Source organism: Mycteria americana, chromosome 24 (assembly GCF_035582795.1).
Source record: "Mycteria americana isolate JAX WOST 10 ecotype Jacksonville Zoo and Gardens chromosome 24, USCA_MyAme_1.0, whole genome shotgun sequence".
In the NCBI taxonomy this organism is placed as follows: domain Eukaryota; kingdom Metazoa; phylum Chordata; class Aves; order Ciconiiformes; family Ciconiidae; genus Mycteria; species Mycteria americana.
In genome coordinates this window covers 4341505-4365457 of record NC_134388.1, presented here as the reverse complement: position 1 = coordinate 4365457, position 23953 = coordinate 4341505, and the positions used below count along the sequence as shown (strand labels likewise).

Genomic DNA, 23953 nt, shown 5'->3' with positions numbered 1-23953 from the left:
AAGGATACGTTATGGCTGGCACAAGAACAGAGAACACGGTGATTCCGCCAACAGGTTCACTAAATAAATGTCGCTTAATCTCCACCATAGTTACTAGCGTGCATGTGTGTTGAAAGTCTAAAGGCTACTCAAAAAAGTCTAAAAAGTCTAACAGGCTACTCAAGCTGTTAAAGTAACTTTACAAGCATATAGGCAGGTGTCACAAGGCACAATGTAAGACAGGTACCAGGTTGTTGAGAACACCAGCTACCAATAAATAAAAGTACAAATCGTAGCATTCAAAACAAAGATAAGCGTGGCTTGTTAAGTGGTTTTGAAAATGCATACCAGTTACAGCCAAAATATGTAGGAGCATTGCTTCTCTAAATCTGCTACAAGGAACACAAAAAACCAGATGGGAGCATCTGTATATAATTACTTTTGAAACCGTTTTCAAATTCAAATTTCAATTTCCAATTCAAGTCAAATGGACTTACTAGCTTGGCTGCCTTAGGTAACTAAGCTGAGACAGTGCGTGATACCGTACGGGGATCCTCCAACAAATCTAGCTGAATTTGTACGAGAGGCTCGGGAGCTGAGTTTTCTGCCCCAATGGCAAAATATTACATTCCTACAGGTTTCATGGAAATAGGCAGTCATATAAAGGAGAGAAACCATACATTCCAGTCTGCTGTAGCACAGCCCCAGAAAATTCACAGGAATGAGGGACATTATGAACGGTCTAGCCACAGAAAAAGTTTCAGTTAGATCTTTAACCTTATGAAATAGCAGAAAACATAAAACATGAATGCATAAGAAACCAGGTTTCAGTGCTGGTAATAACTGTACACCAAAAGAGTTTATAAATTAAAATGCTTTATAACCTTATTTTGCATTTTAAAAAAGGAACACACATACATGCTTGCATCTTCTTGCTCATACCCTGTTATTCTGGTGACAAAAAATAACCACTTTCTTTAAAAGGAAACTAGACGATTTTGGGGTGAGGAGTAGCAGAGGGGAAACCACATTAATTTCATTAGTTTATGCATGCTGGTAGGAATTCCTTCTCAAATTTGGCACTTAGCACTCAGAGTTGCCCTTTAAGGCTTGGCAAGAAATTCTCTCCAACCCGCAAGTTTCCTAATTTCGTCTTAGGACACACTGCCTCATTTGGATGCACTACCTCCAGAAAGACAGACAACTCTAAATGTGTCAGGTTTACCTCAATTCACTTTGCTCCCCGTCAAGTCAGATTTAACATAAATCAAAGTAAATATATAATTAAAACTAAACCGAAGGGCAGTTCCAAGTTTGGAAAAAAACAAATCTGTATGAAATTAAAAGCAACCCTAATACAGTTTAAGAACTGGAGTTCAGGGGTTGCAACAGCAGCTAACTTTCTGAACGTACCTCCTCCCCTGAACCAAAACCCCAGGCTCAAAGCCCAGTTACTGCACCCTCCCCAGGACTCCTGCTGCAGGCAACCCCCATCCAGGTCCTCTCTCCTCCTTCTCCTTTCCCTTCAGGTCCGACTTGGCTTCCAGCTCCTTACTCTGTGCAAACGTTGCTCACTCACCCACATATCTTACGCCTTTTTATGGCAGGAAGGTTTCAATAAAAATGTAATTGCACCTTTCCAGAGTCGAGTTTATTCCATAAAGACTTCTCCCCGCCGTTCTGTTTCCGCATGCGGCAGCCTTTCGGTCAATGTGGGCTTTTAATCCCCTACCCAAGCCCCAAAAGAGATACTAACACCACTAACTGTTATACAAGATACCAGTTACACTCACAGTCCGTTAAACTAGTGAGCTCTAGGCAGTCCCTAACTTTCCAGAGAAACCAAACACAACATTTTTGGATACATTATTCACACAGGGGAAAGAACTGCTACAACAGCCCCAGCCCAAAGGTTCTCTCTTCACCTGCCTAACGTCAATTTTGAACCTTGCTTTTAGGAGCCTGTGCTTAAAGGTAGCAATTAGTAGGTACCTATTAGCCCTCCGATAGATCTGACAGGTTAAAAACTGACAGCAAAACCATAATTGACGTACATCACTCTGCAGACTCACCTCTCTGACAGCGGTCGTGGGTCCAGCAGCGTTCGATGAAAATGCCATTTATCACAGTAGGCGGACAGTTGCTCTTCCCTTTCACAGTTCCCGGACACACATCTCCACACTCTTCTTTGTCATCCTTGTTGGCCACGATGTAATTATCTTCTACAGAATCCAAAATCCTTGACCAGTCGATCGTGGACAAGTAACATAATTCGTTGTTCTTCTCAATTCGCACAGCGCCTCGAGTAATGTTCATCAGGTTGTAGAGGCCAATCTCTTTCAGGTGAACCATCTCAAAAATGACTAGTGCGTAGTTAAAAAACAGATGAGTTCCTCGAATCACAGTGAGGTTAGGGAAAAGTCCCTTTAAACTCTCCAGGCCATACACACGAAAAAGAAGCAAGTAGTCTGTAATCATAGTCAGTTTAGGAAAGCTGAGCTCGCGGAAATCTTCAGGCTTGGTTTTAAACATCAGCAATATTTGCAAGTGGCCCTCAATCACAGTGCAGTTCTCAAGCATGTTCAGCCGGGTCAGATTGTTGCGAATGTCCATGCTTCTGCAAACTGGAAGGCAAAAAACAACGTTATTTATTTATTTAAGAAAAGGTAATTGTTTTAGTTTTCTGAATACACCGTTTTGTCCAACCGCACCATAATAAATAGCTACACTCAGAATTCACGACTAGATCCTTCTCAGTAAAGCATGCTTCAAGTGTTAAGAAATATGCTGTGGGGAACATTCCCTGGTATATGATTACAAAATAAGCCTGAAAGAGTATTTCATAATTTTTTCTGCCATCTTGAGTTTCTGGATATTACCTCTATCACGACTGCAGTTGTAACACCGGTCCTTAGACGTCATTTGGCGTTTACAAAAGTAAGAGATGTCTATGCAACAGAGTGTGTTTTCTTTAGATAGTTGCCAGCGACACACCTACCTCATTTCAGATTGTGCAATTAATGACAGTGGATTAGAGGGAGTAATTTAGAATGGTTGCAGGGAGGGGAAGATAGGAAAAGAATAATGGCTAGGAAATGGTAGCGCTTTGGAAGAGAACAGAAAAACCTGGAAATACACACATGCAAGAGTACAGCCTACACTCTTGCCCAGACTTTGCTGACAGGAGTAATTTACTACACTACAGGAGTAATTTTTGCCCTAAGCATTCTTTTCAGGTTAGGTGTTTGGGCTTTTTTGTTATTATTTTCTCAAGGTTGCAAATCTCCCTGCCTTGACTATCTGGACAGTTTATTTAGTAGAACCAGTAACCCAAAGAACTGGCAAAGGGAACAATCACATGAAGCATAAATTAGAAGGTAAACAGAAGAATATGAATCCAGGCACCAGCAAAAGGAAAAGACGGAAAGCAAAAAGTTTGAATAGGGAAATATTTTTTTAAACTCTAAGCACAGGTAAGAAATCACAAAGGAAATTTAGAGCACCATGCCTGTATAGGACAACAAAAGTCCCAAGGATAACTCTTTTAAAACCAAACTTCATAGAAATATACAGCCAGACCTTAACGTTCAAGGGAGAAGCCTGTGGAAAGGCAAGGCTGCTTGGCAATACAACGGTGCAAAACAACCCCTTCCCTGTCCTGTCCAGGTGGATTCTTTTTTAATTTTTTTTTTTTTTTAAAGACTGCATCCACTGTAAGCATTCTCTTTTGTCTATAGCTGAGACACCCCCCCCAAGAATTAAAAGCATGGGGTCTTTACTCTTTTTGTCACTGTATGTAAAGCTCACCACTATAAAATTACCAAGTCACAGCTTCAAGAAACCACTCAGCAATAATCAGGCCTTACAAAATTGATGTAGAGCCAGATGTTTAATAGTTACGATTGTCTGACTCCTCATGGTTTTACACAGAGCACTGCTGTGTGGGTTAAAAATAAATTCTATGCAAATGTCTTAATGATTATTCAAAAATTCCTCCACTGCAATAAAAAAAATAAATCTGGCAACACTAATATAGGATTTGGAGCAATGTTATTGCCCAATGGGATTTTTTGGCACTATATCCAAGTAATTTCATAAATTGCTTTCTGGAAGAAAAAGCTAATTCACACAGTGCCTCAAAGATCAAGGATGTACTTTTTAAAAGTGGGAAAGGAAATCTGATGACCAACTAGCAGCAAACTCTTTGCCCCATGAAAAACTGCAGCCAAACTGGAAGTAAGCCAGAAAGCTGTCTTGCTGCACATCCCAACTGCGGGCTAAAAGAACTGGGAGAGCAACAGATTCAGTTTAAGTACTCTAAATATTTATTTTAAACAATTAAGATAGGTATTTCCAAGGAAGCAAGTGTGTGACAGGGCAGGCCAGTGGTTTCTTCTTGAAAGGAGAAACAACGGAAGGACAAATAAAACTCAAACACTGAAGTTCAACGTACAAGTCACCAGTGCAGCTAAAACTATCTGATAAATTCAAAATCCAATGTCTTGGTTCTTATTTACTATTTACTGCTTGCTGAGCACACAGGCAAAATACAGCCAGCTAAGGTGGTACCCACAACCAGTTGCTGTGGTTGTGGGTACTTAGTATAACAGTATAAAGTACTACCTACAGTAATTTGAATGTATACAGCTGACCTTAAGGAAAAGTCAAAAAATACAGCTCAACTCTACAGACTAAGAATTACTTTCAAGAGTAAAAGCTCTAGGCTTTTATTGTGGCTCAAGGCTACAAAATGCATATATACGCGCAGCATAATTACCTCAGTCTTTCATAATTTTGAGTAGAATTAGGTAAGTCACTAGAAAGTGGCCACAAGCTGGCCCCTAGACAGCCCCTTAATCCACACAGCTATCCCTGCTCAGCTCCATGGAAAGAGAAGACAGCAAAAGCTCGAGCACGGGTGAAAAGAACCGCAGTTTGGTACAGCCAGGATGAAGTCCTCCAAGTGCTGTGGCTGCACTTCAGGCTACGAAAATCTTCCTGTCATCCAGTAACGAAGCTGAGGAACCCGGTCTGAAGGAGCTATCCCGGGTGGTCAACTGCTGCGTCAGCCCCCCCCCCACGCATCAGAGGGTAGGGTGCCAAGCACCGAGGAAAATCGTGATCCTGTTTCGCTGAAGAATGGATACGGATCCAGCAAGGCTTCACGGAGAGCATTCTCTGCGTCTGTCTAGCAACAGGCTGATCCTCTGCGCTCCCCGAGTTCACAGCACTCACCACTTTCCTATATACTCAAAAGAAGTCAAATTACCCCGCTTGTGAATCTGACCCGTATCACTGCAGGCTTCTAGAGATCGCTACTAAAACAGGTAGTGCTGCTCCTGGTTCAAACAGCCAGAAAGCTCCTCAAAGATCTTCCTATCTCCTCAAAAAACGTAACGACCTAAACACCCACACAGGGTATAAACCTCCCTCGTCTTCAGCTCTCCCCATCCTGAAGCATATCCCCCACTGGAGATCGCAGGGAAGGTGACCACAGGCTGAGACAGCAGAATTCTTTCACCAGGTGTGTTAAAGAGGAAAGGTTAGCTGAAGCTGAGTCTAGAAAGAGACAGGTGAAGCTTGGGAGTAAACAGCAAAGCATTTTGAAGAGTTAAATAATCATATAAATCTACCAGAGCTGGAAGTACACATCCACAATCCACCAGTTGTTTGCATTTTAAAACTACTTTTGTATTTTTCACCAATTCTAAACTCTGATACGGAACGCATTATTTGTAATTAGTGCTGCCAGCACAGACCAGACAGGAGATTCCACACATCCTGGCAAACCAGGACGTGACCCGAGCTATTCAAACTCTCCTGCTTTCAAAGCCGAGCAACAGCAACGTAATAAACTGGCACGTTGTCTGCTGTGCTTAAGGGGTTCCAATACTGGGGGCTTCTGCACAAGTCCTTCTAAGGGAAGGCCGTGTCAAACACTGATGTTAGCCTGGTATAGAAACTTAGGAGGAATTGAAAACAAGTTAGAGGTTTGCTTCTGAAATAAACAATTGAATAAAAGGCTAATATAATTGTAAATCTACAAAGATTAAAAGGGTTTATACAGATTTTTTCCACATTTAGAGAAAGTCACACTTAAGAACTGTTTTTCATGTTCTACTTCAGTTTAGTTTTGAAGTGATAAATACCACCATGGTATCTGAGCTCCTTTTTTTTCACCACCTCAAGGATCAAGGAAAATAGCAAGGAGTTAAGAATATCCAAAAGAAAATACGCTTTTTTGTTGGAGGGTTCTCGAAGCAGTTTGTATCTTCTGTTCATGAAGTAGCTGCTTAAGTCACCCCATAAATTTATTGTTACCGAGACAACAAGAAGTAGTTTTAAGCAAAGTAATAAGTGTTTTTCCACAGCTTCTCTCGATAATATTTCTTCTGCAGGGACAGGGGAATTAATCAACAATTCAGTATGAAGGCTAGGCAGGTTTGATCCCAGAGGAAGGAGAGCAAAGTTGAGCCGTCAATTATAAGACAGACAACCTGGTTTCAAAACACACATAAATTAGCTTTCAGGAAAACAAAAATCTCAAATTGATTCTCCGGTAGTCGGCCCAAAGCTATCCCTGTTCAAACTACTGGCAAAATCTCCCCTAAACATAAATTCCTAAATTTCAGCAGCAGCAACAGGCTCCATGTCCAGCAGCACAGCATGACACTGCCAGAGAGGAAACGCTCCTCCATCCCTCGTTACCAAGCTATTCAAAGGAACTTGAAAAAAATAACAGCATTATAGACATGTTTCATCAGACCCCCAAGAAAAAAGTTGCAAGGCCTGCTTTTTAAAAAACAAACAAACAAATCCTAAGATGCCAAGCCTCTTGAACAAACGAGTTTGGTAACAACCTTCAAGTACTGAATGAAGAAACTAGATCTGATGGCAGAGGTTAGTTTTCAAGATAGAGTCTAACCAGGGGAATAGCTGGAACTTAAGCCTTGTTTATAGTAAACCATGCGGATACCAAACCTTAATGATTCACTGCTGCAGAGCTCTGGCTCTTTAACAATCAAGCCCAGGATAATGTAGCATTGCACAGACAGATCACAAACCATTTAAGATAACTAGTCGTTAATTCTGCATTTTTACAGTGTGCGCTGCCTACTTGAATAAACAGATTATTTAAGAAAAACGACACTCACTTTGGTCAAGTCAAAAGCTTTGCGATTCTAGGTAAGGCTGACTTTTAGAAGTGGTATTAAGAAGTCGGAAAAAGGGCTTTCGGGTGTTTCTTGGGATAACTGCTGAGACAGGAAAACATCCTGTTAAGCGACAGGTTAGTAGGAGGGACTGTAAGACAGCTTCTAGCCTACTGTAGCAATAGTATAATAAACATTAAAATACCTAATTATGAAATATTCATTTTTAAACGTCAGTGTTCCACCTCAACCATTTAGATCTGAGCGATGAAGCAAATTGAGATGTGGACCCAAACGTGAGCCTGTCCATAAACCTCCAGCCCCCTCGGATAACATCTCGGATGCCTGTTATCTTTCACTACTCGAGAGAGCGTTGCTGAACTGAGGGCAAACCTGTCACGGAAATCACTTTCTTTAATGCCAAAAGCATATATAACCTCACAGTCTGGCCTATAAAGCCTGGTTTGCTATATCATTATGCTCTCCTCATTCAAATCAAAACAAACCCGCGACTCATACTGCTATGCTTCCCATGCAAAGATAAAAGGCCGTGAAGCGTTAGCGTCCCAGGACTACAGGAGATCACGCAGGGTAACGGGCAGAAGTCAATGCTAACAGACCTTAAGATCCTCATTACTTCAAAGGGAGCAGGAACAGGTTTTACACGTTGCCAATATCAACGTAATTTATATTCCGCAAGACAGTCAGCCCAAAATTGACCTCCCGAAAGCTTACGGGTTTTACAGACTATTCAGAGAGACGGTTAGCGTACCACCTCTCTCTAAAATAGCAAGAGGGCACCCTGGGCTAGCTGATAGATGCAGTTGTTGCCCAGTTTTGATACAGCCCTGCCCTGCTGCACTTACTCTTTCTACTTTACACTCTTGGGAGCAAAATTTCCTCCTAGACTGAGTCTCTCAAAATCAAAAATTAACACAGGGTTGAGGTAGAACAAGGGACCAGTTTCTTAATGAGTTTACGAGCACAAAAAAAAAATCTGTATGAGCCAGAAATAATAATTAAGAAGCAAATTTATTTTAAAAAGCTATTACTACAGAAATAGAAAGTGAAATTTCTCCCACCTGATGATTCAGGTAGAGAGATCTCAGCTAGATTTCTAACTCCCGCCATCAGCAGTAGGCAATGGAGTACACATGCAGCGGCCAAATTTAGGTGAAGAGTTTAGGAAGGGAGGAAGCATACTCTAAACTCTAGAGACTGTATTGATTAGTTCTCTACTAATCACAAAAGGAGCCCAAAGCAAGTTTCTCAGTCAGCAGATGCCTAAAGCTAGGTGAGGTAAATCCCACCCTAAATACCGCAGCTAATGAATTGACGTGCACGAGTCACGTGTGAGATTTATTTCAAGAAGTTGCATTATGTTTACACAGTGATAAAAACCCCCACACAAACCTGTTTTTCTTCACAAAACAAGATATATGTATCTTCATTTTATGCACAGGTCAGGTCTCCTTTCCTTAACCCTTGCTTCTACTCCTCTCAGTAACTTCTGAGCTCACCAACTAACTTCAGTCACAGGTAAAAGAGGAAGAGAGTTCTTATTCCTAAAAGACTCGTGAAAACTGGGGATGGGTTAAGGAGGAAAAAATTCAGCATCTCCATCCAAAGGATGCTTTAAGCATGAACTCAAACCATCCACCCAGTTTGCCCGCTGAACCACCTACACACGTACTATATGCTGCTTTCCCCCAGCCTCTTACCTGACGTTGTCTAACAGAAGTAAAGGGAAGAGAAAGACAAAGGGCACCAGAAAAACTATGTACGGTTGGGCTCAGAGATGGGAGGAATATTGTCACTGGAGAGCAGCGTTATCACGGGGCATGTTTGTAAAGAACGCAGGACACAAATCTCCAAGAAAGCAGACTTCGTTAGTTCCGTTGCTCAGGGAACAACTTGTTTGCTTATGCAACTATTGTACGTGCATTTACCCTTTGAGCCACGCTGATGCAGGCCTTCGCATTAGCGTGTTGTTTTCCATCAGCGCTGTAGTGCTGGGTGATCTAATCGTTCTCAGAAAATGGAGTCAAACATCAAAGCGGCTGAATACCTTTTGAATTAGGGATCTTATACTCCAAATTGCCTGTAAAATACTTTGAAAAGTATTTGCGCTACATGAAAGATATAAAAATATGCCACCCCAGACTCTGCTTTGACACCTTGTGCATCGCTCCTGTTTCTCCATCCGTGAATTGTAGAGCATATTTTCCTACCACGGAGTAATATAGCAAAGATTATGGTGTTAAGATCACTTGCAAAACCCAAAAAGCAGAATACAATTTAAATAAATAAATAACAAACTTCAGTGTAGTAGTAATAATAACGTTTTCAATTAGGAACCACCGGACCAAAGTTGTATACGTATTTATTATTAGCGCTATATGTCAACTACCGTTTCCATTTCTTTATTGGTAATGGGCAGGTTTGTATGTGCTTGCCAGCTGGAACTTACCCTCCCACTTAAAGTTAAAACCGTACCACTGGTCTCTTTTAAGGCTTCTAATGTAAAAACATGTCTGAGGAAGAAATGAGGGTATTTTTGAAATATATAACTTGTCCGATTGCTGGAAAAAGGAGGCTGGCTTAAGGGTACATCCTGCTTTATTCCCTGAATATCGTACACATTTCAAAAATGCCCATCATTGCATCATCTGCACTTGAACCGGTTCTTTTGCTATTGCCTTTTCCAGTGGGAAAGGTAACAGGCAGACTATGGGATTGTCTACAAGACAGACAATTTATGTATCCAGTCAGCTCTCTTGAAATAAATACTTTCAGTTTATTAAAAAACATCTGTCAACATCATCCAACATTAAAACCTCTAACTAGAAGAACTTCCTAAGCAAGTTCATTTAACGTAACCATCAAAACAGCTCGTAAGGCTTAAGCTTGTGTCAGTCGGGGATTTAACAAGTTTGCCACCTCCAATACAACATCTTTATACCCCTACCTTGTATTTTTCAAGACCCCGTTTAAACACCCATCCCTACCTCCGAGCTTCATCCCCCTTTAATACCTGTAGATTTGAAAGACTACCTAAAAGTGTTCCTGCGGTGAAAGGCAAAACCTCCCAACTCTACGCCTTGCCACGCTAAAACCCTTCTGAAACTAGAGCCGGTTCTGAAACCAGCCGAGGGGAGCAGCGCCAGGGGCTGCAGCTCCCCCCTCCCCGGGGCCATGCCCTTCCCCGCACCTGACCCACGCCGAGCCCCGGGGGAGCGGCCCCTTCCCCGGCGCCGAGCGCGGACGGCACGGCTGTACCCTCCCCGCTCCCACGCCTTAAAGCCCGGGCGAGCGAGAGACCCGGCGGGTCGGGACGCGCGGGTGAGTAAATCCTCAGGCGAACCGGGGGGAGCTGCAGCCCTTCCCAGCACCGTCCCAGCTCCAATCTCGGCCGCCGCCGAGCCCTCCCTCACGGCCCGCTCTGCCCCACCGCGGTTTGGGGCCGAAAACGCCGAACCCGGGGATGAAGGTGACCCGAGCCGCTCCCCGCGGGAGGGCTGCGGGCCCCGCTCCCCCGCGCCGCAGGCCCCGGCCGAGCCGCCGCAGCCGCCGGCCCCGCGGCGCGGCCTGGCGCGGCGGCCGCCCCCGCCCCCTCCCCGAGCCCCGAGCAGGTACAAAGGGTAAGCGCGGCGGGGCCGGGCCACCCCGCGCCGCCCGCCTCGCCCCCTCACGGCGCGGGGCCGCGGCCCGCCACCGCCGCCCGGGCCCCGCCGCGCCACCTGCGCCAGCGCCCCGCCGCCCGCCTAGGCCGCGCCCCCGGCCCCTACTCACTCTCCCCGCGGCTCCGGCCGCACCAGGCCGCCAGCACCACGGCCACGGCCAGCGCCGTCGCCGCCGCCGCCGCTCTCGGTCCCATGCCCGCGTCGTTGGAGCCGCCGCAGCTCGGCGCGTCCCAGCGGGGGCGAATCAGAGGCCGCGGGGCGGGCGTGGGGGCCGGGCCCGGCTTCGCATCGTCGGTAAGAGACCCGGAGAGGCGCCGCGGCCCCCTTTATAGCGCCCGGCCGCCGGCCCAGGAAGCGGGGCGCCCGGCCCCTCCCTGCCCCTCGGTGTCGGCCCCGGCTCCGGCGGCCCCTTCCAGCGCAGGCCGGGCTGGCGGCTGCCTCCCTGGCCAGTAAACAAGGGGCTGCCCCCGTCAGCTGGGAGCGGAGCGGGGCGGCGGCAAGAGGCGGCGCGGAGCCGGGCAGGGGACGGGACGGGCCGGGCCGGGGGAGGAGCGGCGGCATCCACCTGCCGGGGACGGCCCCGCCGAGGCGGGTCCGGGTCCGGGCCCGGCAGCTCCCGCCGGCTCGGGTAGGAAAGCGGCCGGGGAAGGCCAGGATGATTCCTGCGAGCTTTGGCCTGCTGCAAAACCCGCTGAAGGTAAAGATGTTGGAGGGAGAGCTGCCCGAGGAGCTTTTGTGGCCGGGGTAGCTTTGAGCGAGTAAAACGGAGAAGCCGAGGAGCTCTGTAACCGCTGCTCCCGGAGGTGGGCAAGGGGGAGCCTGTTGTCCCTGCCAGCCTAAAGCCCAGGTTCTTCCCGAACTGCGCCCGTCTCACTCCTCCTCCTCTCAGTAAAGCATTTAATGAATTGCCCCAGAGACTCGCTAAACGGAGCTTGGGGAGAGAGTACCGCCTACGGAATGGTACCATTTTCAGTATCAAAGAGCCCCGTCCAAAGAGCCATTTCAAATTTCTGGTTGTCTTTTTCCAGTGGGATGCCTTTTTCTCCTTTTTTAATCATCTCTGCTTTGTAGTCGTGCTAAAGCCATGACAGTACGTTTCCTGGCAACTTCCAGTAATTTTATCTGGCACTTGCTTTCACCTGTTTCTGCAAGATACTGAGTTACAAACTGCTGGAATAAAGCTTTTTTTTTTAAATTAAAAAATACTTGGTAAATAGACATTCTTCTTTCAAATCTTTCCCCCACCATCTTCACCTTACAACAGATCTCCCTTTTATATTACTTTTCTCACTCAGTGGGCCACGAGGCAGGCTGGCGGTTACCACCAGGTCACTTAGCATTGGCTCCTTTTTCTAGACACTGAATTGCATTAAGAGAGTTCACACTATTTTAAATACTTTGTGTTACTTTTCCATTTAAAGAATTGCTGCAGTTGTCACAGGGATAGTACGTAGTTGTGAATGGAAGGAGGACTGGTCTATGAAATCACATCTATTTTGGTATGGTTCACTCTGACATCCTTTGAAGTTTCCCGGTTGGATGGGGTAAGGTCGATGGCCTGATTCTACTAAATCACCTGAGCATAAGCGGTACTAGCTGTGACGGTACCCGTGTAACAATAACTACATCTTAGCATTTGCAAACTATTTAAATGCTTAGATGAAAGGCCCTGCTTAAGTGGGGATGCTTTCTCTGTGATTATTATAGCACGAGAAGATGTGTGTCTGCACAGCATATTAGCTGTTGATTCAGCCTGTTGGGGTGTCGGAACTGCCGTCATGGGAACAGATTTCCCCCACATATCTGTTCCTGCCACCATTTTCTCAGACGTACGCTACTACTTACAACTCACAAGTGCAGAAGAGACCAAAACCAAACTCATTTCGGAATACTTCAGGAAGTAAGGACAGTTAAGGAATGGAAATAAACAACAAAACTCTGCCTTCTCTGCTTGCAAACTAACCTGCTTTATGACTAGAGACTTTGCATAAAACAGAGCCAAACATCATCCAGACAGCTTGGGCTATGTGGAATTTACAATGTGACTGTAATAGCAACCTACTTTTGCTTACTCACTTATGTTCTTACTGCCTTTCATGTAATAATGATATCAGCTTACAGATTGGCACAGGAGGATTAAAGGCTACAGATTTATTATCTTTCCCTAAAATACTATTTTTAGTTTCTAATTACCGATTAAGAACATCAGGGTGCAATCTTTCCAGCATCTTTCCCATACGCTCACTGCTACATATTCATCATGTTACAGTACACTAGGTTTGCAATCAGATAAACCAACAGTAACAATGTGGGCCCTAAGAAACTAAGCCAGCACCTGCTTACTCTTTTTTTTTTTTCCTAATAGCTGCATTGCAGGCTTTTCTCTACTTTCTGATTCAAGAAACTACTAAAATCACTAGTTTGATCTATTAAATATGCCTCCTTTCTTCAACAGCATTCACAGTTCTTTCTCCCCTCCACAGATGTTTCATGGTGTAGTTAAAATAACATATAACTAAGCAGTGATAACTGCCTGCTATGAACTTCCAAACTTGTGGGGTTCATTTCTAAATCCTCCTAAGAAAATAAATACAGATAGTCTTCAAATGGAAGGTGTCTACCTATTTGACCCCACAAATACTTCTTTGTTTTGGTCACTTCCTTACTTAAATGAATCTCTTAAGTATCAACTGCCAGGGAAGGCAAGGAAAATGGGTACGGAACTTTGAAATAATATTCTCTTTTCTGACCTTTAACATTTTTTTCTCTTTGATGCAGAAAATTATCTATTATTACATACCTGAACAGTATACACTTGTGGTAAAGGATATTCCTTGTAGGACAAAATTTATAAAAACATACAAAAAGTATCAGGCAGGTTGCTATTTGTGTCTAGAGAACCCTCAGTGCATTTGGAAGGCAGGGATCTTTTGCTTTTTAAACTATTTAGAAAATTAGTGTGACAAAATCTGTATTATACTTTCAGAGCTGGAACCCAAATGGTGGTCCCCCACTGTGGTGTTTTCATGGAAACACACTTCAGTTTTTGTCATCTTTGGCATTTCAGCTGAGATAATATGCAGTAAAAGTGCTATATACTATAATACACTATGAAAGCAGCACATCACAAGGTAATGCAGTAAATCTACAGGCCCCATCAGAAGCCTTGTTCCTGTTGAAACCCCAAAAAGGAGCTGTCCCATGGATTCATCTTTGCTCTACAGTCACTTCACAGCTGGCAAGAATCACAGGACAGACTAAAAGGGTACAAAAAAAGCCAGAGAAATAGCAATTTAAAGCTGTATGTCTACTGCCTCCTTATAAAAGGTGCACAATGTCTGCAGAGTCAGTGCCCTCCAAACAACGGCCTTTCCTGTTTAATAAATAAATAAATGCAGGCCCTTATCCTTCGCTCATTAATGTAAATCTACAGAAACATAAAGGTTAAAACAGTCTAGGGCTATGGGCACATTGTTATCACGCCCAAAGCTGTTTCAGATTATATTCCTTTAACACAGCACATCTGGCATGGCTTTGAGTCCTGAAGAAGGACGTGGACATATATTGTCACCAAAAAAAAGAGAATTGGGGGCCCAAACCTTGCCCTAGTTTTTTGGCATTCTGGTCTATGTGTGTACTGGTCTATTGTAGCCCACACAGGCTGAAAAATCCTTCTGGAGCTGTGTCCCAAGCTTCCTTTTCTGCGAGACTGGAAACATGGGGTCATACCGCTCTGCCCTACAAATGCCTCCATTTGAAACCAAGCTACGTGTACCGACTTCCTCATCAGATCCCAGCTCCTCCAGATCGATGCTGCTAGGAACTGAAGTCCTTGGCAGCCCATCCCTGGCAGCAACATCCCTAGAAGAGGAACCATCTTTGCACGAATTAGTACAGAAGATGACTTTGTAAAGCAGCTCGATGTTACTCCCTACCTTCTGAAAGGGCTGAAACTGCCAGTTTTATTTTATTACCATTTTCATTTAGCTTTCCCCCGCTCAAGTTAACAAAGCCAAGACAGACTGAGCTGTTAAGTCTTATCTCTAGGGCCTGCTGTCTGCAGCAGTGCCGTACACTGAACTCAACAGTGTTTGCACGCTACCCTTGGAGCGCAGTCACATCCTTGTATTGACACAACTGCATGTGGAGACAGAACACAGCTTGGCTTCCCCATCACCGAGACACTGCGCTTGCTGCAAGCTCCATGTCTTGAAAATGAAATATATCTTTCTCTCACGAAATATACACTGGAACCAAACACACACGCAGAGGTCTGTGTTTGGGTGGGTTTTGGGCTGGTTTTTTTTTAGCCATACAAAAGTAAAGTTCCATGCTAATTCATCAGTCCAGGAATATTCAAGAAACACAAAGCTTTGCGCCCAAAAGGAGCTTTACAGCAGTTGACTCACCAAGAAAGTATGTCGGTAGTAATTCTGTTTTAAGAACAAAACAGCTGAAAACCAGTTCAGTGAGCCAAAGCCACACAGCAAGCCAGAAGGCCGAGCGGAGAGTCAGAATTCTCACTTTCTGCTTCATCCGCCATTCAATATGGCCTTTTCTTAACAACAGGTTGCAAGCGCCTGGGTGAATAGTTACCCCATTGCTCAGGTTGCCCTATTTTTACTGATTTGTCAAACATACTTTCCTGCTCACAAGTTTCTCACCACGCAGTACGCACATTATTCAGCCTCCTGTCCTTTGAAGATGCAGAAGAGTTGCTGTTGAAGCCAACAATAGCTAAGTCTCTGCATCATTGGCAGGATGTTGCTGTAAAGGTTACAGAATTGACTTCTCAGTGACTAGACCTAAAGCCGAGAGTACAGGAGAGCTGACCTTGGAAAATTTATCTCATCCTGTTTGGAGTCACACAGAACCATTTGCCAAATCTCTTAATATAAAATATTTCACGTCATGGATTGACAAAGTTCCTTTCTTACCCTTCCTTCCGTCCACACCAAATCCGATAATTGACTGCTCTCTTCTCAACAGGAGAAAGCTCAGAGGATGAAGATCCGGTCACTTTACGTGCTAAGGACACAAGTCCCAGTTTTTTTACTGTTGAAACAGGAAACACTGTCAGATCCTTCTGGAGAATTCTATTGTTACATTAGCAAATACAACCTTTGCCCAAGGTGAAAATGGCAGAGGGCATCTCTCTGCCACATGCAGTTCAAAGAAACTGGAGATGAAGTATGCAAAAGAAATCACAGCTCTCCATGGCCTACTGCAGCGCTGCCTTGTTTTATCTTTTTTTGTCCAGTTTCTAGTTTTGTTCGGTTTGATTTTTGGATGTCACAGAGGCAGATACAATATTGGACTTACTTTCCATTCCTTGTCAGAACATTTTTGTTCTAATTCAGCATCAAACTTTTCCACTCAAAAGAACCTAGATTTTTCTTCATTGCTACAAGAACCACTCGACAGTCGGCGTTCCCAACCTGCGTCTAGCATGCGGGGCCCAGCTGCGAAACAGCCAGACAGATCTATATCCGGCCCTCAGTCCCCGCCAGCCTCCTCATCCACCATTCTTTCCTACAGCTTCTCGCAGTACACCTAAGCCAACCCCACATCTCGTTTGCACAACCTACTCCGCTACTGCCAGGCCTGCTGTTCTCTGTCAGCAGCCACGTGCAAGTTAGCGGCTGCAGCAGCGTCATTCTCTAATACATAGTGTGGTCATGCCGTGCTCCAGGCGACCAACTGGCTACACCAGTTCTAAGCCACAGCTCACCACCCCTACACCCCCTCCCTTGTCTTTTTTTTTTTTTTTTTTTAATTTATTTACACTAATGCATGTTTTTTGCTGATGCAGACTCAAATTTGGAGGGACAGCCCTCTGGGCAGCATAGGGGAGTTCAGCAAACCGTAACTGTATGCTCCATGCTGCTTTATCTCACACGTTGCGTTTTGGACAACACAGAACTTCTAGTTCCCGTTTTGATAACCAGTTTGTTCTGTAGCTAGGAGACACACCCTTTCTTTGTACATGTTACAAATCAGGCATATCTAATCCATTATTCACTAGCTGCTGCTGCTTCCCACTTCCATCTCCTATTAGGAGGTTGCGCTCATGCCAGAAATGTCACAGCAGTGTCATGTGACAGGTGGTATTGATTTAGCTAAGTCAGGTTTTAATGTCAGTCTTGGTCAGTGGGAACACACGGGGAGTGCACACCAAGCCTCAGCAATGCAGCAGATCAGGACAAGAGCTACCAGCCAGCCCTGCACGGGGCTGTAGCACTCGAACAGCATCAGCACTCTGCTGTAGACCAAGAAATTTGATTATTATTTTCTGCTATCTGCTCTATCATCATGGTTAACATTTTTTTCGTGCTTGTAACTATTAATCATAAGACTTTGATTGTGAGGTTTCACGTCAGGTTTACAGCAGAGACAATGAGAATGGAGATGACTTGCCCAGTATCACGAACTGAACAGTCAGGAGCAAAACCCTGGTCTGTCCACTCCATGGTTTCCACCCTCCTCTGCTCAAAGGGGTTATCTTGTAATAGTTGCCAGTTTTGGAAAGCTGCTCACAGTCTATAAAGTCTGATACACAGAGGCTTTGCAAAGTAAAGCCCAGGGAACATATGCCCCAAACAAGCTGAGATTACCCAGCCACAGGAGCTATTGCATAGTGTTCTGCTCCTGCCATTCATGCATCCTTACTGACAGCCTATATACTGTAAAAATCCTTCCAAAACATCAAATCTGGCTACAACTGAAGACACAGCTTAGGTATTATAAGGAGCCTCTGTCACCAAGGATGTTTGCCAGAAAAGCTTAGACTGATCTACAGTTACTGTTGCTGCCAGGCTTGGAAACAGGGCATTCACCGGCCTGACATGACCCAAGTCTCTAAAAGATTTTTTTTTTTTTTTTAACTTACTGTCTGAAAGTAGGTAGTCTGCCAAGAAGCCAACCAAGGCCCAGCCCTATGCCTGATAAACATCTCTCCATCTGGATTTCCTAAGCTTTTGGGAAAGTTAAGCAATTCTCACTTCACAATGTTTGCAACTCTCACAGAAAGCTATTTCTATATATAACATTTTTCTGTAGAGAGCAGCACATCAGAGCCCCATGCTACGAAATGGAGCTGAAGGCTGAAGTAGCAGATCGTACAACCACCACCACCCATACATTAGTCAAAAATAAAACCTGTCACTCCATCTACAAAATGTCACAAAGCCTCGAGTGATTGTTTATTCTAAATACTACTGGCACCGATCTTCAAAGTGTTTTTGAATGACCATAATTACTAAATGAACTCAAGAAAAGCAAAGACAGCAACTGCCAATTGACAAAACAGCCATTGTGTGCAGGGAGATTGCTGGCCACTGAGGCAATTAATCCCTTTGGTTTGCCAGGGCAGAAGGTAACATTCTTCCAGCGGGTCAGAGGTAACCAGAAGCTCCGTGCAGCGCTGGAGGCACTACGCTCAACGGTCACGGGAGATATCACAAAAGGTGTTAGCAGTTACAGGATTCAATCTCAGTTCTGGCAGTTCATCCTTCAAAATAACAAACACCCATGAAATGTCAGCAGTCAAAATTTAAATAGCCCATGTTTCCAAACTGATTTCCTAGCAGGCTTCTTTGTAAAGGAATTGCTGTTGACTTGGAAGGGGGGATATTTTCTTGGGGGCAAGCTATCAAGTTCCCTTTCAGGTCTTTCCAATTAAACTTCCAAGTGCGAAAAAGTCATAGCCAACACATGGCTGATAGCAAAATTCAGCTTTAAACTTGTCTGCAATGATGCACCAAGTCTTTTGCAAGCTGGAAAAAAAAATTTATTTCAAGTAATAAAGGGGAAAATGTTATAGATGATGAAGCATTAAGTTCTAGTATCTCACACACAAAAGACATTCCAGCACTACATTCAACCTCTGCTCTAAGAGAAGAGCTCTGCTCTAAGAGAAGAGCTCAGCACTGAAACGCCTGCAGGGAAAGTAGTAAACAATTAGAATTAAAAAATAGTTTGGTGACACGGCATTCGCTAATGAAGCACAGTGAAATGTCAAACATTACAGTTGAAGAAAAACTTCTGGGAAAAGTCAAAATGTCCATAAACGGATTGCTACAACTATAAATTTCTATAAAGTTCAAGGTAAGTAACAAGTTTGCTTGAACAGAATGAGCATATCACAAAGATGAGCAGCTAGAAGAAAAAACTGTACTTCATAGTATAATCACTCATTTGACAATCCGTAAGTGAATGGCATACTAAATTGCAAACATCCTGTTAAATGAACAAAAAGACTTTATGTAAAAAATGTTAACTGTCTTCATTAACACAGCTGTTTTTGTAAAGAACAAAGAACAATTCTGAAACAGAGCCTGCTGCTCCGGGATGCATTCAAAGAAGCAGTTGGATTTTCATGAGAACTCAATTGTTGTGACAAACAGCTCTTCCCCCACCTTCCTCTCACCCTGGGCTGCTGTGGAGATCACCAGGCAGAGAGGCCTAAAACACCCCATCTAGTGGCTCAGGACAGCAATAGAAACGGCGACAGAACTCTTGGAGAAGTGAGGAGCAGCAGATGACCCCCATGTGAAACACTACACACCTAAACACCAGCGCTTCCCAGAGTAAGACTCCAGAAACGACAGCACAGATGCAGAATGGTTTGCCTTTAGCTTATCACAAGCACTTAAAAATGGCTCTTACACTGTCGCAACAAACCTTGCTTTATTGCAGGCTCTAAATTTTTCTAGCAGTAGCAGTGTTTTAAAAATATTCGCTCTAGTTTATTTCACCTCTGCTTTATTGGAGTGACCTCTTGAGAAGTTTGACATGAACACACTTGACCAGAATAACTTGTCTCAAAAGGTAAAGGCTGAATTTTTTTTTTATTATTATTATTTCTGTCTTGAAGATACCAACTATCTTTGCCCTCATCTTATGTGAAAAAATGTTTGTGCAGGTGAGGTCTATACCATACCATAATACAATATTCACTAAGTTAAAAGAGTAACCAAGTATCCAAGTGTAGAAAGCCTTCCCCATGAAACTCTTCACTGAATCCAGCGATCGCACAAGAAAGAGATGCAAGGGTAGGCCTTGGACAGCCTCTTTAAGGACATGATAGGTGGCAAAGAAATTGATTGCTGACAGTTATCATACCAGCCAAGCTTTCTGGCGGTTTTAAATAAAAAAAAAGAAAAAAAGAAAAAATCATTTTAGTTTGGGGAAAATCCTGATAAAGAGAATCATGCTGATGAATATAAAACAAACTACAATTAACATTATCCACAATAGCCAGTTGACTGATTTCTTTGCGTGCTGTTCAAGGCGGTCAGATTCATCCTTGAGCTTCTCAAAGTTCTGGTCTGCCATCCTGAGAGAATGTGATAGTGTCTGGGGAGCAAAGAGAACAAATGGTTTCAAACTCACATTTGAAAGTTCTGACCACTACTTCTTCCAACAGAGAAAAGGTTCAATTGCACTACAGAAGCAGACAGGTATTGCCTCCAAGTCTCCCCACTCTCATCTCACCTGGAATCAAGTTATAGATATATTATTTAACCTATTAGCACTTTAACATTATTTAACTTATTAGTACTTTAACCTTCCGGGTTGCAAAACTGAGCGGTTAGCACTTTAACATGCACTACCTGGTTGTCTTGTTTTATCACATTCTGCGCAGCCAGAGTGTTGTTTTTGAGACTGCGAGCCAAACTTAGCATTTCTTCGGCTAACTTCTCCTGCATATCCTGATGGTGCTGTAACACAGCATCCAGCTCGACTGCTGACTGCTTCTCATCAGATTCAAGGCCTCTGCAAGAGTATAAGGGAAAAAAAAATTGGGGATTTGTACTTCCCTGTGGGTTGATCTCCCAAGGTCTCCCCAGCCTCTGCAACTCTGACAAGACAACAGGAACAGTTAATTCAGCTGAAGTAATTATATTTAGGTTTCTACCAGCAGGCGCTTCACCCAAATGGAAGTACATCGGTGATTTAAATGCCATTGGGAAAGCAGTTCCCAAAACACCGAGCATCAGAATGAGAAATTTTGACTTACTTCCGCTTCCTTATGTGTAACTTCTCAGAATCTGGAAAAATAGTTAAATTTGTGTTTTAGCAATGTTATAAATTCCCATGCAATCATAGGCTGAAGAAACAAATTTTCTGTAAGGGATTTTCAGATGTCTAAATCCTACTTGGTCCTCTACTCCAGGGAATACAGATTTCAAATGCCTACCTGCTTTCCACAGGGAAAAGACAACACATTAACATCAAAGGTATGGTGGAAGAGAAAAAACAGATGAATCATATCCCCGAGGGCATGGTTTAAGCCCATGTGTCTTGGTGTTTTCTTTCAGGACACGTTAGATTGGCCTAGCTCCAACCACTGTAACAGTAGCTATGGAAACCACAAATTAATTCCTGCCAGTTCCCTACGTGAATAACGTGGCTGTATATTTAAAAGGAATTGAACAACGCCTACTCTAAGCGCTTAAAATCACATGATTTGCTCAGAGCAGGAGAGAACAGGAGCAACAATAAAGGTAGATTGTCCTTGCTAATTCTATAATTAGAATGTCTGTTTCTGTATGAATTCTAGAAAAATAGGTTCTTGTAAGTCGTTGCTACCATACTGATAACAACACTTAGGCTTTCATCTGTTAGGGTTTTTGGTTTTGTTTGGTTTTTTTAAATCTGCTATCTTGAAAAGATATTAAAATTAAAAGTACACTTTGGCCAATCTCCAATACCTGACCTTCCTCCTTCTTTCCCTGTAAGGCTCAGGTTAACTAAAGTCAGAGAAAAAAACAGATTAAACTTACCATCGATAGCCAAAGGATCCTGGGACGAAGAAAGAGAAAGAAAACAGATTACAAAGGACCAGTGATAAAAGACAGTCCTTCAGGCCTAGCATAGTGCCCGTGCCCAGTATTTAAACTATCCAAACCAGAAAAAGGTGACTCCCCACCCAGCCTGGGACACTTCTGAGGCACAGCCACCAAAGGCAGCTGAATGCAACAAGAGACAATCTATAAACTAGCAGTAAAGAAGCAGCAGCACCAAAACATACTGTACCAAGCAGCTCGCTCCTCATCTTGCCTGTGCAACGAGCCTTTGTCTGCAGATGAACTGTTTTAGTAGCTGGGGTTCTCTCTTTGGCTGTTGTAGGGGTACGTCCAGGAGCCAAGAACTGGTTTGCCAGAGCCTTTTCAGTTGACGAAGCCTATGAGTAGGAAGAAGCAATGAAGAGTCATGAATATCACATTCTGCAGCATGAGACCACCTGGATGCGTGACCAGCAAGGATGCAGGGAGCACTTACAGCTGCTTCCCACAGAACAGTGAAGTCAGTCTGAACAGCAGCACTGACTGTACCCGCACGAATTGCCGTACAGCTTATTGGCATTTCATAGCTCTCCAGATGCACATGGTACAGTGCAAAAGAGGTGGCAGGCCTAAAGGAGAGTACCTGCCACCGTATCTCGCGTCAAAGAATTGAGAAGGGTGTAGGCAAGATGTACTTTACTTTTGAAAAGGAGGAAAGAAGTTTCAGATTTCATACGATACTCCCTTTTAATAAAATACAAAAATCCGATATATTTATTCACGTTTTTACAAGGACTGCCTGAGAAGATTTTAACAAGTATTGAGACATAAGATAAAGGCAAACATAGGAACCAGGCAATAAGGTGAATATAAGCAGAGAAGACTTAAGTCTTTTCAAGCAGAACTAGTAGATCTTACCAATTTTTCAGCTTCTAAAAGTCCCTTTAGGAAGTCCACTTTGCGAGAGTATTCATTCAGCAGTTCTGGGGCTGGCTTGCTATTGGAATTGAAAAATAGTAACATGAAAACCAGAAGTTACCAGTATTTGCTATTGTTCAGGTGACTTTCCAAATAAAATAAAATAAAAACCAAACACGTGGTTCTTCAAAGAAGTATCTTCTAACAGAAGTAGCCTCAGGCTAGGAACATGCTTGCAACCTCCTGCAAATCATCTTTTCCAAGGCACTGACAGCTTGGGGCACGGGCGCTGCCCAGGGCCAAGGCTGATGTGCAAGGAAATATGGCTGGGAACACGACAGCTGCTCAGCTCCTCGCAGGGCTGTGTCACAGCTGCTTTGCAGGTAGTTTCTCCCTCACCAACAGGTATTTCCACAGGGAAGCGCACGCACTACTGGGGTGTTTGTGGGTTACGTCTGTCTTGCAGGTAAGAGACTAACGAAGCCACAAAAGACACCCGCCCGCCCCAGGATTTCAGAGCGCGACTCACCTGGACTGCTTCTTCAGCTCTCGGAGCATGTCTTCAAGAGCGGCCACATACTGAGGAGAAAAAAGCCTTTAAGCGACAGCACTAAGGGGAAATAATCTGTCTGGCAGAGGCTGCTGTACGGTTAAGAGCGAGTTTGGGGTTTTAACGCTCCACAGCACTCGCTGCCTCCGTTTATTTCGAGGAGCCGAACGGCGCTGCTGCGGGGACAGAGGGGCAGGAGGCTCCCGCGCCCCGCGCTTTTCCCAGCCGGTCTCCCACCGCGGAGCGCCGTCCCCAGAAGGCCGGGCCGCGCCTCACCTTCTCCAGCCGCCACTCCTCGGGGTCCCGCCGCTCCGCCGCCAGCGCCTCGCACCGGCTCAAGAGCCGCATCAGGTTCAGCTCCAACCGCGTCGCGGCCATGGCAGACGGTCGCCAGCGGAAGCTGCCTCAGGGCCACTTCCGGGCGGCGGGCGCCATCTTGGGGCGGGGCGCAGGGAGGGGCGGGAGGCGCTGGGAGGGCTGGCGTGCCTTTACAGTGCAGCGCTCTGAGCGCCGTTTTATTTAAAAAAAAAACACCCCAAAACCGAAACAACCCCCCCCACGCACGTCCACAGAGGTGGCTGCTGCTCGGGGCCAACGTGGCAGTGCTGTGGTGGCACCGTCACAGCCCCAGAGGCAGCGACTGAGGGTGCCCGAGCTGTGCTCTTCCTTCACTTCAACATGGAGCAGGACCAACAGCTCAGGGATTTCAGACCAGTTCTGTGAAAGGCTGGCGCACAGCCTGCTGCTTCAAAACGACTTATGTATGATCGCACCTCACCCTCAGGGGTTTCACTGCACAGATGTGAAGCCTGGGGAGGATGAGGCAGCTCCACACAGCACAAGCATCCAGCACTACAGCTCCATGCTGGGTTGTACATTTGC

At 44.5% G+C, this 23953-nt stretch overlaps 2 protein-coding genes across 3 annotated transcripts in view; both read right to left on the bottom strand.

Moving 5' to 3' along the window:
• INSR (insulin receptor) overlaps positions 1 to 15768 on the bottom strand; it is a 64382-nt gene extending 48614 nt beyond the window's left edge. Inside the window, exons 1-2 of one of the 2 annotated variants that reach the window (XM_075524504.1) lie at positions 15751 to 15768; positions 2052 to 2603 (exon numbers count right to left, since the gene is read on the bottom strand). In XM_075524504.1, coding sequence (XP_075380619.1) covers positions 2052 to 2592 — 541 coding nt within the window. In that variant the 5' untranslated portion in view covers positions 2593 to 2603; positions 15751 to 15768. Of the gene's footprint in view, positions 1 to 2051; positions 2604 to 10922; positions 11399 to 15750 lie in introns of those variants that run through there. The other variant, XM_075524502.1, reaches the window with a different exon arrangement.
• A 3978-nt stretch (positions 15769 to 19746) lies between these two features.
• Positions 19747 to 23505, bottom strand: USE1 (unconventional SNARE in the ER 1). The gene is made up of 8 exons (XM_075524212.1): positions 23348 to 23505; positions 23051 to 23100; positions 22522 to 22600; positions 21849 to 22001; positions 21601 to 21619; positions 20835 to 20865; positions 20428 to 20590; positions 19747 to 20170 (listed from the first exon to the last, which is right to left on the bottom strand). Exons 1-8 carry the CDS (start codon positions 23447 to 23449, stop codon positions 19988 to 19990), a joined length of 780 nt encoding a protein of 259 aa, XP_075380327.1. The 5' UTR covers positions 23450 to 23505; the 3' UTR covers positions 19747 to 19987.
• Positions 23506 to 23953: the final 448 nt, after the last annotated feature.